This window comes from Trachymyrmex cornetzi, unplaced genomic scaffold (genome assembly GCF_001594075.2).
Source record: "Trachymyrmex cornetzi isolate Tcor2-1 unplaced genomic scaffold, Tcor1.1 scaffold156, whole genome shotgun sequence".
NCBI classification, from domain to species: Eukaryota; Metazoa; Arthropoda; class Insecta; order Hymenoptera; family Formicidae; genus Trachymyrmex; species Trachymyrmex cornetzi.
Genome location: NW_017296157.1, coordinates 1,407,689 through 1,420,392, shown reverse-complemented (window position 1 = coordinate 1,420,392; position 12,704 = coordinate 1,407,689). Strand labels below are relative to the sequence as shown.

At 30.6% G+C, this 12,704-nt stretch overlaps 1 protein-coding gene across 1 annotated transcript; it reads right to left on the bottom strand.

The window, feature by feature from the left end:
* Nucleotides 1-3,862: 3,862 nt before the first annotated feature.
* Nucleotides 3,863-11,126, bottom strand: nanos (RNA-binding protein nanos). Its single transcript, XM_018503245.1, has 4 exons — nucleotides 10,892-11,126; nucleotides 8,384-8,606; nucleotides 5,495-5,637; nucleotides 3,863-4,161 (listed from the first exon to the last, which is right to left on the bottom strand). Exons 1-4 carry the CDS (start codon nucleotides 11,007-11,009, stop codon nucleotides 4,133-4,135), a joined length of 513 nt encoding a protein of 170 aa, XP_018358747.1. The 5' UTR covers nucleotides 11,010-11,126; the 3' UTR covers nucleotides 3,863-4,132.
* Between the last annotated feature and the right edge of the window lie 1,578 nt (nucleotides 11,127-12,704).

Sequence of the window (12,704 nt, the reverse complement as noted above, 5' to 3'; positions counted from 1 at the left end):
TTTAATTGTCGAGAGTATGATTGATGTGAACTAACATAAAAAAACTTGTTAGAATTCATATTTTGAATGTGTATGAAAATATATCGAGGTTTGGCGCTTTCTTTAATTTTTGAAGAACTTGATTTTTTAACCGTGTATTTTACCGGATATGTGAATTATCAAGAAGTAGAAATTGCATTGCTTTATGCAATGCAGTATTTATAATACCGATAGCTTGACTTCAGAGACGTATTCGAAAATGAAAATCGTGTTCAAAATTTATTCATTACACGCATACAGATAAGGAAAACAATCACGTTTCTTAATTCGCCTTGACTTCGAAATGACGATTTTTTAAGGAGAAATCTTAGAGCCTTGCCTAGACATTTTAGTAATGTATTTGTCAGCATTAGTCTCTTATTTTCTATTCGAAAATTTATTTCCTCGTAGCATAAAGTTAGCACCTAATTTTTGCAATCAGGACACACGCACATCTTTATTTTTATTTATTTTTATTTATTTTTTTATTGTAACGTTCCACGAAACGTTTCGACAATTATGTTATTTACGTCATGATTGCATCTTCGCGAACTGTTATTAAAATTATTAATTTTTTCTCTCTATATATATATATATATATACATATATATTATTAGTTTTGAAAATAAAAGTTGTGATGATAACATGTGCCTTAACATGTCGAAATGTTCAGTTTTTATATTTTATGATATATATATAGTCTGGGATAAGGTATAGTTATGACATATATATAGATATAAGAGAGTTATACCAATGTACAAGAGATAACTCTATGCGCATATCATTTAAATCCGTGCACTTACGCAAGTTTTGAAATCCGCATTGTCGAAACATGAGACTATCTACTGATATTGAACTTTTCGATTAAAGAATATAAAAGTGACTATTTTGATCTCGATACTCTTATTTGAGCAGTGATATTAATTTAAACATCTTATTTTTATAAGATATATAAGATGTATAAAATGTTACGTGCGCATGAGTTATCGTCTGTATATCAATATTTTGTTTGTGGAAACGTGTCCTTTACGTGAGACTCACTTCATTACAAGTTCTTAGACCATAATAATTACTTATAATTTTTATACGTTTTCACGAACGTTTTATTTATTCCAACCCCTCTTTCTTTCCCATCCATCTATCCACTCCTTCATTCAACTATCTCATCCATTGGATATAAAATGACCTATTCTCAATTCTGTACATTGTACGCGCTATTACCTCGTTCAGACGGAACATTAGATACGAGGTGTTGTCACAGTTTCATCACGATATTGTCAAGGCTGTCGAAATAAAAGCTGCTAATATCACGCTTCCTCATGTTTATATACATAGCTAGCTTTTGCCTCGTGGATTTGACAGTTCGTGGAAAACACATGATTTTTTCCTAGTCAATACTCTTTCTGGTGTTCCTTAAGATTCACTAAAGGACACGTTTTGTTTCCATATTGTTACCACGCATTGTATATATATTATATGTATATATTAAATTAAAAGTAAATCTGTACATTATAAAGATTATATTATATTCGTTGACGATGAAGTAGTAGAAGAGAGATGAGAAATCTCTTTCAGCCTAGTTTTATTTTCGAAAAGAAATGTGCGAATTAAACTTACCAAAGAGCTTCCTCAACAAATATGATTTTTTTTTAATTGTTTTGAAAAGTTTATTAAATTGTGCAAATTATGAGGGGACAATTTTGTAATAAAATGTGTGTAGTTTTTTCTCCTTTCTTTGTAAACCTGTCTCTTATGGTCATATAAGTTGAAGTGTTCCATTTATTATTACAGGTTAACTTAACATTGAAATTTCAGTGAAATTTAGAAACTTTTTTTTCTATTTTTCCATTATCTGTGCGATATAAAATGTTTAAAGTTTAAATATAGGATATAAGACATACATGGTACAAGATAACTTAATTCAACGTTGTAAGTTTTGATTCAATTCCATTTCAATAATCAGATTAAAACAGCTAATGTTTAAGTAAAATTTTCACAAATTCGTTTGCGACATTTAACAGATTACATCACGAATAATTATTAAATCGTACGATCTTTAAAACATTTCAATTCTTTCTCAAAGAAATTAAAAATTAATTTTCTGTTCATAAGTTTTAATTAATAATAATCTGAGCGTTAATTTCATTTCCGCATGTGATTTTCAAGAATGTGTAAATGTGATTTCTCGAATATAGGAAAAGGCATCTATCTAATCCGAATGCTTCTTATAACTAAAACATTATATTGTAATAATATTTTTATCTCCACACATAGAAAAATATATTTCAAGATTTGTATTTAATGCTTAAAAATTTAGGAACACTAGAAAAAAACCTATGTTTTTCATTCAATGTTCTTCAATTTTGCTGTGAAACTGACTTCATAGTATACCCTCTTAGCTTCTTTTAGGAACTGAAATATTTTAAGTTTTATATTGGCCGAAAGAGATTAAAAAAATATACATATATGTATATATATTCGAATATCACAAATGACGGTGCGATGAATACCTCAGTTTTGTATCGCTATTTTTTCGGGAGTATTAAATAGTATATGAAAATATTACAAATGTTTCTACTAGAAATTAAGACTTTATAGTGTGCCAAATGTTATGTTTCTAAGATTAAAGTGTAATATTTTTGTAATTTGTATTACGAGACCTACTATTTAATAGTGCGAATAAGTGCTTACTTCTGTAAGATGCGCGTCTCATTCCTCAATGGCGTACGTGGCCGAAGTTTAGAATTACGCCGTTCACACACGGTGCCATCATATTACACCGGACTGATTCATAGTGAGGCGCGAGATGACGTTACAGTAATCCGACCGTCCAGCAACGATTAAGAGCAGTAGCAGGTGATAACGATTTAGGAGCATGTAAAAACTAGATTTCATGTTATAATGGCTGTGTTCCTAAATTTACTGCCAGTACTGAGAATCTATAGTGCACGTGACGTAAATTATAGATTTTTAGTACAGGCAGTAAATTTTGGAACACAACCGATATAGGCAGGAATTTGAAGAGAGAAATGAGCAAATTTCAATTCGCACAGATCCACGATTTGTAGCATGTCCAGTTGCACGTTTTACAGAATTGTATAAATATTTATTTTGTCGCAATTACTGCCTTCGATGTCGATTAAGGTTCACCCAATTTACGCGTTGCGGTCTGCGAGTGTTGGAATTCGTTAACTAATTAAGATTTTACGCGAAACCCAAGAAAGCTTTATTGTACTTATCCAAAACGCGAGCGTGCTCGCGCGATCAAACCTTTTGGATTTTTATTTTCTTTATATTTCCTCTATTCGCCGTATTAGATTTCCGCCTATTCGGAATTAATCTTGTGCATTCTGGACACGCTTTTTCTTTTTTGTAATCGTTTGTATTTTAAGATTATATTTTTACGCATATCGTTATAATAATCATCTCGTCATTCCAAATATTTGTACCAAGGATAATTATATTATTATATTACTTCCGCTCTTATTATATTAATATATTTAAATGTATTTGTACAAAATTGTATTATGTTTAATAATGATTCATAGAATATATGCATTTGAATGAAAAATGTATTTTTCTCATAATAGTATGTCGCCCTTTATTAAGTTTTATTCAGTAATAACAATGTATTTGTAATACAATAGAATTTATCAAAAATTTATATGTAATACTTTCTATTATATGTAATAATAAGCATACTATATGTACATGTTGCTAAATCGACTTAATCGTGCGACTCTCGAAATACGTATAAACCAGATTTTGTTTTAAATCAACGCGTTTTCAATTTACCAGTATAATTTATGAATTAGATTATAAATAGAATGAATGCGAGAGGTACAGCTATAAAGACATAAAGATAAAAGATATAAAGGTAAAAGAATGCGAGAGATCAGCGAAACTGATAAGTCAAATTTAGACCTCGATCTGGTATTATAGCGTATTCGTGAGGGTGTCAAATTATGTCGGCTGTCAGTATTTACGTTTACAAACTAATGTAAATGTACGAAAAAAAAAAACAATGTACACAATAACCTAGGGACTAGATTGTCTAACTCGGTATTTGGACGTATGCGGGGATAACGTGTCAGCAGTTGATGTTGATATGCACTCAAAACGTTGCTTGCTTCTTACTCCTCCCTATTAAAAATCTCACTTAGAAGATATTGTTATTGTTCGAAGGTTTAGTATGCTTTCCTTTTAGAGGACACATTCGACACAAACGTTGTTCTATCCTTCTTGACATTTAACGAATGATGAAGATAGAACAACGTTTGTATCGAGTGTCCTCTAAAAGGAAAGCATACTTATTTACATTTATTCTTATTAAGTGATATAGAAACAATAAAAACATATATTAACACAGGAAATAAATATATCGCACATAGGATAATATTCATTAATTAATATCATAAAATAACTTTTAAACATATACGACTTAATAAATTATTAAAATGAGTTATTTATTCTCCTCCTTTTATACTATATATCTTTTATACTATATACTATACGTATTGTCCATTCGTTCACGAAACTATTTGCCCGGAGTGTGCCATTATATCGATTTTTTTAGATTCACTATTTTTCAAACTGGTGTAACAGCACTAGTTTCATAAATTCTTTTTACGTAGAAGAGAACGACATAAGCATAAAATAATTTTTTTAAATTAATTGCAGTTTATCTAAATGTTATTTATTTTAAATTAGTAATTCTCATTATTCTGATTATTTCTTTTGTACTTTTACGTTTAATGTATTAAGCAAAGAAATCATATGGCTAAAACAAACAAGTGCGATAGAATTATTTGATAAATATTAATATGCTTAAAGAATATGAAAATGTAAAAATTCTAATGACGGATAAAAAAAAACAGCCCCCAACGAAATTAAACTTCTCTATTAATCCTAATAGAGAAGTTTAATTTCGTTGGGGGCTGTTTTTTTTATTTACTTAATCTACGAGACTTACTTTATGGGTCAATTCTAAGCAGAATCATAAAACTGGTAACATATTCTCGTAAAATTTGCAAGAACTTATAACTAGTATTCTAATTTTATGCATATATATCGTAAGACATAAATATCTACGATTTCTTGTAAATTTTATAGCTAGTAAGAAGCTGTGTGTAAAAATACTAATTGTGTAAAGATTAAAAGCATTAAAAAAATTCTTACAAGAACAGGTATATGTTACGAGCCTTACGATTCTGCTTAGAATTTATACATTAATTTCTAATTTATTGGAACATTTTCTATTCATTTACAATTCGTTTATCATTTGTTTATGATTTGTTCATTAGTCATTTACAATTTTTTCAATAGTTTTTTTACACAATTTGTTCACTATTTTCATTTATAATTTATACATATATATTTGTTTACATTTATACACTGAAAAAACAATACACAATATTAAAATTTCCAGAGAAAGAAAATATTCCACATCCGCGTGGAAAGTGTCAAAACGTCTTACTTGCTATTTTGCCCGTGGAGTTCCTCGCGAGCTTAAAGGCATTTGCTGTGTTAATGGGATTGGGATTATATGGACCGCTTGGACAGTACTTAACCGTGTGTGCCTCTTCACCAGTTGCGCCACAGATCGGGCATGTATAAGCCCTATCAAACAAAAATATAATTTTTTATGTGTATATGAACACAAGACATTTAATGTTAAAAAGAAACAATACCTAAGAAAGAGAAATAAATTCTTAATGTCATGTTTCGTATGAAAATATCCGTCAAAAAAGACTTTAAGCGTCGTAAAAAAAGATTACAGATTATCTGTGAGATAACGCAGGCTTTTTACTTTTTACTTCTTCGATTAAAATTAAATAAATCGTATTGAAAAAATTATTATATAAGATTATTTAGAAAATAATTTTTCTTAAGAAAATAAATGAAAAAAAGAACAAATAGGAAACAGGCGTGATAATTGTTGCGCGAAATGATTACTACGCCTGGCTCCTATTTGCCCTTTTTTCACTTAATTTCTTTTTAACAGTAAGGAGTCCTCCTGAATTAATTTATAATTTTTTTTATATTTTAGGCTTTACTTTTTTTTACGTGATATACTTTTATTTAGATGTTATTATTTCATAACGATAACTATTTCAATTGTATTACCATTATATTCTCGCAATATAATCGCACTTTACACAAACTCATATTTGAATTATTCTAATATTATAAAAAGATTATCTTAAGATGAAAATCGTAATAATCTCTCATTTTTTTACGTGTTTTGAAATTTATAAAAAAAATCTGTCCATAGTCAATTTCCAATATAGATTTTAATATAGACAGAGTAGTTTTGAGAATATACAGAGAATAAAGCTAAAATTCACAGATTATATCTTCGACGTGTTTCATGAACAAAAATACAACATGTACAATTAGTCATAATTATAAAAAGAAAAAGATTTTCTTTTCTATATATTTATAATATCATACTGTACACTTTATCCAAGAAACATACTGGAACATACTAAGGAACATCCTTAATACTGATTCTACAATGAATCGGTTGTCGGTAGTCCTAAGTCTTATCGGTGAAGTTAACCAATAGCCAACTTGTACAACTAATGCTGATTGGCCAACTTCACCGATTAAAACCTGTTCTGCAATAGAGTCACAAGCCATAAGCTGTAAGAAATTAACCATAGTCAATTATGTTTTTCATATTTAACTGTAATTGGCAAATTTCTTACGGCTTACGATCCTATTGTAAAACAGGCATAAAAGGCCGGTATTCATAGTTGGTTCTTATTTTAAGACTGTCTTAAGTAATATCTTAAGATGCTAATATGGCCCTCTGATTGGCTTACGACATCTTAAGACTACTTAAGACAATCTCAAATATAAGAATCAACTATGAATACCGGCCTAAGACTTCTGACTACCGACTCATTGTAAATCAGTATGACATTCAGAAGATATAGGAATGTTCTCTAAAGGCCATTGGAAATTTATGTTGTATGGGTAAAGCACACACCTATAATGCATAGACCATGATGCACGGTTCATTTTGTAAATCCTAAAAAATATGTTACAAGACCTACACTAACAGCAGGCCTCTGGTGGAGAACCCAGACCAACTTGTAAAATGCCACATTGTGCCCTGATGCGTGAGCTTACAAATGATTTGGTAACAATAGAAAGGCAAGATGGAAAAATATTTCTTCACGCTAATTTATTTTGTTTTCCATATTTTTTACTATAATATGTGAACATTTATACTAGAATAACTAGAATAGTTTAGAGGTAATGTCTAGATATATATCTAAGGAGTATCAATTTTAAAAATAAAATATAAAGAACTACGAAACTATAGAACTCAAAAAAATTAAAGCTAAAAGTTTAAAGTATATCTCTATATGGAGTATTTTTAACCTTTAGCTTTAATTTTTGAGTTCTATAATTCTAATGCTTCTCTATATATTTTGAAAATAGACACTCCATACATATTTCGTGAATATTCCCCTTAATTAGATGTTCTAATACAGACATCTACAGCTTTTGGTAGAAATGTAAATATATATATGTATATACAGGGTATCTCGTAAGTTTTGGCCAATCGCTTTTATGTAGATAGAGCGGATTAAACTGAGTCGAAAAGTCCTCTACCATTTTGCAATTTTCGCAATGGTAAACGAGATATTAATTACTAAAAATCGCTAAATATTGGTTTTCAATAATTTTTTACTCAAATACTATCAACTTTACAGAAAAACAGCAAGAGATAAAAATTGTTTATTTTCTTCTTATAAAGTTCTGAGAATTTTTTCAGAACTTTTTAATACTGTATTTTTTCATGGATCAAAATAAGAAAATGCAGTACTAAAAGTTGATAAAAAATTTTCAAAAAATTCTTAGAGTTCTATGAGAAGAAAATTAATGATTTTTGTCTCTTGTAGATTTTCTGCGAAGTTGATAGTATTTGAGTAAAAAATTATTGAAGAATAATATTTAACGACTTTTAGTAATTAATATCTCGTTATTGCGAAAATTGTAAAATGGTAGAGGACTTTTCGACTCAGTTTAGTCCGCTCAATCTACGCAAAAGCGATTGGCCAAAATATACGGGACACCCTGTATATGTCTATATTTTGTAGTTCTACATATTTTATTTTTATAATAGTCACTCCATAGATATTTTCTGTAATTAAATATTTTGGTATAGACATCTACGACGTCTACATATTTTAGTAGAAAATATGAAAAATAAAATTAATTAGCGTAAAAAATTTGTTTAATTTTGCCTCTTCGTTGTACTAAATCATTCGTAGATCCCATGTTATTATGCCCTGCATTAGTTACAGTCACGAAACTAATTGTCATACTTAGATTTTCAATCAATATTTACCTGAGAACAGGACATTCAACGCGTCCATCGACGTCTTTCAGCAAATGCTGCCGATAGTACGTTTCCTCTTCCCCGTTGTTTCTGCAAAAAACGCACTCCGTTGGCAAGGGTTTTTTATTTTTTTTTCGTCGTGACGCACTCTGTTTTGACACGTCTGTATCCACATCTGGACAATATTCGAAGTCACGACCATTGTGCCGAAAATCTTCCATTACCTCATCAACTGTAATAAAGCATATAAACGAGATTGTCAAAATAAATTTATTAAATATGAAAAAAGAAAAAAAAATAAAAACTTTAGAAATAGAACTTCTATTTAAGATTTAAAAAACTTTTTTTCTACAGCTGTAACATAAGATAAAATTAAAATTAAACGTGATAATCAGAAGACGAAGTACTGTTCATATGATATTAAATATTTCATCTTTTTCTTTAACTTTAAAATCACAGTACCAAAATCCATGTTTCGTGATGCACGCAGAGACGAACGTAATTTAATAGGCCGCAGTTTGTAAACACACAGCCGTTTTCGAGCCAGGCGGCTTCGGAGTGTTTATCGGACAAGATTATCATCGTCGTTGTCACGTCGGCAATCGGAACCATGGAATAAACATATCCTTGCAAGTATCTCAATAGGCTTTTGTCCCTCTTCGTCGATAAAATACGTCTGCTCACGGTGTGTGGCAGACAATCGGTCGCGTTCACAAAGATGTGTCGTAGTAGGGATCAGATGCACACAAACGAGATGCGAGAGATTACAGAACGAGATAGGATTGGTGAGTGTCACAAAAAAAATGGTAAACAAACGCGGTTTTCTCCTTGCAGTCGAGTGTATCGGTTTATTGACGCGAGCAATAAATGGTCTCAGAAATCTTGGCTACATCGAGAAGTTCTAGGAAAATATACGGATGTTAACGAGTTGAAAATTAATCGACTACAGAAATATTATAGCAGAGTAATTAATATACGCTCTTACGTTTGTGTTATGATTCGTATCTGTTATAGGTTTCTACGAGCCACGCGCATTCAAATCTCCAAAAAGGCGATCGAATACGCCGATGCGATTAGATAGATTTGATAAATAATAAATATTCTAATAATAGCGTGTCAGATGCAAATGATGACAGTTATAAAAGAATTTTATATTTTATGCATTACGCTGTATTGTTACTATACAAGAAACTTAATACATATATTTTCGTGATTTTTATATTTGATTGTTATTTATATAATTTTAATTTTTTACCACATTTCATTCACTATTAGTTAAAGAAAGGAAAAGTTAAAAAAAATTGCGATTGGTTCGGATGACTTCTTGAATTATTTTGTTTTCTTTGAGGTTTGCCAAATCCGTCTCCTTTCAGTTTCGTTTTTTTTTTACTTTCTAAGAAAATTTCAAAACGACGGAATGTCTTATTAGTTTTTTATATCATTACTTTCGAACAGTACTAAATAGTTTTTGGTCCGTGACGACAAAAACTTCCAAGAATAGACGGATTGTTCGGCACTTCAAAGATTTATGGATTACATATGACGATTACATGCTTTTATAAATATAAGAAAAAGAAACAAAATCGCAGGATTCTTCGAGTTTTTAACATACTAATAATCGAAACGGTCTCAAATATCTTTCAAACGTATTTTTCTGTCAAAAATTATCAATCCTTTTTTTCTGAAGTGAGTATGAGTGACCTTTAAGTGAGTATATTTCCTACATTTAATTTTCTTTATTTTTGCATTAAAAATAAAATCATCATATATTTAAGACTTTATTAAAGAAGCCGGGAAACCATTGAAAATAAATAAGGCATACCTAATTGAAAAAATTTGTGTTTTTCTTAACACAAAAAATATGTAAAAAGACGTAGAAAGAAGATAAATAAAATCGCTAATTTAAAAAACTAATTTAAAACTAAGAAATTCAATACAGATGCAAACAGATACAAGGCCTTTTTTTCCTCTACGTTCTTCGAAGTTTATACAGGTACCTGCAAGACATTTCAAAATCCTTTGTACTCTCCTAAGAGATATAAAGTTAAAACTTTTAACCCTGATGCGTTAAAAGTTCCTCAGAGAGTTTGAAAGTATACCTGTATACGTGTAGCTTGATTATGTCCGTTTCTACCAATATAGTTCAATTTTAATCTGGTTTATATCTTACTTTTCATCTTTTTCGAGTTTTAAGAATTAGAAAGAGGTAGAATAAATCAAATCGAGATTTAAATTAATCTACCTCGATAGAAATGGACATAACTTTCCAGTGAAAAACAAAGCGCGAAGACTGGATCATAAAAATACAAAAAACAGTTAGTAATTACAGCAACTGGATAGTCTAAAAGAATACTAATTACGATTCACAAGTAATCGCTACGAGGACGAACTTTCCAACGGCGTCGGTCTACAAAATCGTAAATATCGCGATACTCTTCCGTGAAACGCAGCGTGAATTCTCAACAATCGCATAAATATTTAAACTCGGATCGACAGAATAAAGAGCGTGGAACATACCAGTTGGTAGAGGCCTTATGTTGAGGGTAACGTCGAACAACCGCTGTATTTCATCATTCAGGCTCGGGTTGAACGGAAACAGAGAATTGACTTCCAACATCGGTAACATGTCGCACATGATCCGCTAGACGCACTATGAGAACCCGTGGCAGATTCGACGCAAGCTTCGCGCGAGCTTCAGATAGCTTTAGATACATGAACACACGTATCTTACACGTCGCTCCCCAAGAACAGGCTACTACTGACTGCCGACTGTCAGAGTTACTGCCTGCGACTGTCGGCGCTGTTGAGGCACGGCCATGAAGATCTCTTACCCTTAAATTTGAAGAGAGGGGGTTGCTCTCTCTCGTGCTTGACCGGCGACGTTTTAGAAAAACCTTTCGTAGAGCACGTGAAAAAAAAAAGGGGGGAAAAAAGACAAAGCGACACCGCGTCGCGTCGCGCTGCTTCAAAACGAAGCCGCCGTATTCGTGACGCCGCGATCGTGTGTTTACACGACCTCGGCGTTGAGGGGCTGGATAAGTTTCGGCGTCATTTCTTCGAAAGTCCGACACCGACTCGCGTACGTGTCAGTGTATTAAGGAGTACTGGATTAGTATGTCAATAATAAGATCGATGAGACGAAAGAGTCGGAAAGAGACAGGAGACAAGTGTCTACGTCGAACATCGTCTCGATCGTGCTTTTAATTCTGCGCGGCGAGGTTCACCGAGTTTTTCAATACTAATCTAGATATATGCGGATTATTTTATTATTTTTTTAATACTTTTATTTATAACAATTATATTTTATAACATTTTGTATCACACGTATTCAACAATATATCGTTATCAATCTGTCGTTTTTATTTTTGTTAAAAAACTTTGTTCACATCTGCTTCTATAATTTTGTAAATATATTTAAAATTTTTTATTCAATTTTTTCTATTTCGTAAAAAATTACAAATTGAAAACTTAATGTAAATGAAAAAGTTATTCCAGAAATAAACTTACAATTAGTCTAGAGTATTTTTTAAACTTCCCTGTTTAGCTTTATTTTCCTACATAAATCATATAAATATCTAAAAATAATGTATAATACCTATAAGAACTGACACGGGATGAACGTGTGTAATAAACAATTTATTAATAAGTTAATATAAACGTATAGAGTAAACGTTTCGACCCTCTTGTTTCGGGTCCTCTTTAGTACAAACAAAATGAAATCTACTCTAAACGTTTACTCTATATCTTTATATTAACTTATTAATAAATTGTTTATTATACACGTTCATCTTGTATCGGCTCTTATAGGCATTATTTTTAGATTAATATTTTGAGAGTCTTTTTTCTATTTAATCAATTTTTTGTCATATAAATATCTATGTATATATAATTTAACCACATTACGTTCATCTCATTTTGTATTTTCAAGTTATCGTATATCACATTTTATAATCAGTCTGTAAATGTAAAATCTGTATTAAACAAAGTATCTTTCACTATAATGTGAATACACGAATACACAACTAGGAAATAAAGTCTTAAACAGTCAAGCTGGATCTTTAGTGCTTAAATTCAGTGTGAATTTATATACATATATCCGATTCTGCAAACTGTGCGTCGAATTAAATTTTCAGTCTTGGAACACAATCCTAACAGAATTAGAATAGTATATCATAAATTAAATTGACAAGCAATTTAATGATATTCAGCTCATAGGTATTTTAGAAGAATATTCATAATCTGATGCTAATAAACATCTTAAAACCCGTAAATTTTATTGCGAAAAATATTACTTTGGCTGGAATTGAAATTCCGATTAAAATCTCTACTC

What these genes read in the sequence shown, in the direction of transcription:
- nanos (XM_018503245.1), bottom strand. Translation starts at nt 11,009, where the DNA reads ATGTGCGACATGTTACCGATGTTGGAAGTCAATTCTCTGTTTCCGTTC. An exon ending in CATAAGGCCTCTACCAACTG is followed by an intron (nt 8,607 to 10,891) that starts GTATGTTCCACG and finishes GCTTTATTACAG; the next exon opens with TTGATGAGGTAATGGAAGAT. An exon ending in CTCCACGGGCAAAATAGCAA is followed by an intron (nt 4,162 to 5,494) that starts GTAAGACGTTTT and finishes GATTTTTAATAG; the next exon opens with GGAGGAGTAAGAAGCAAGCA.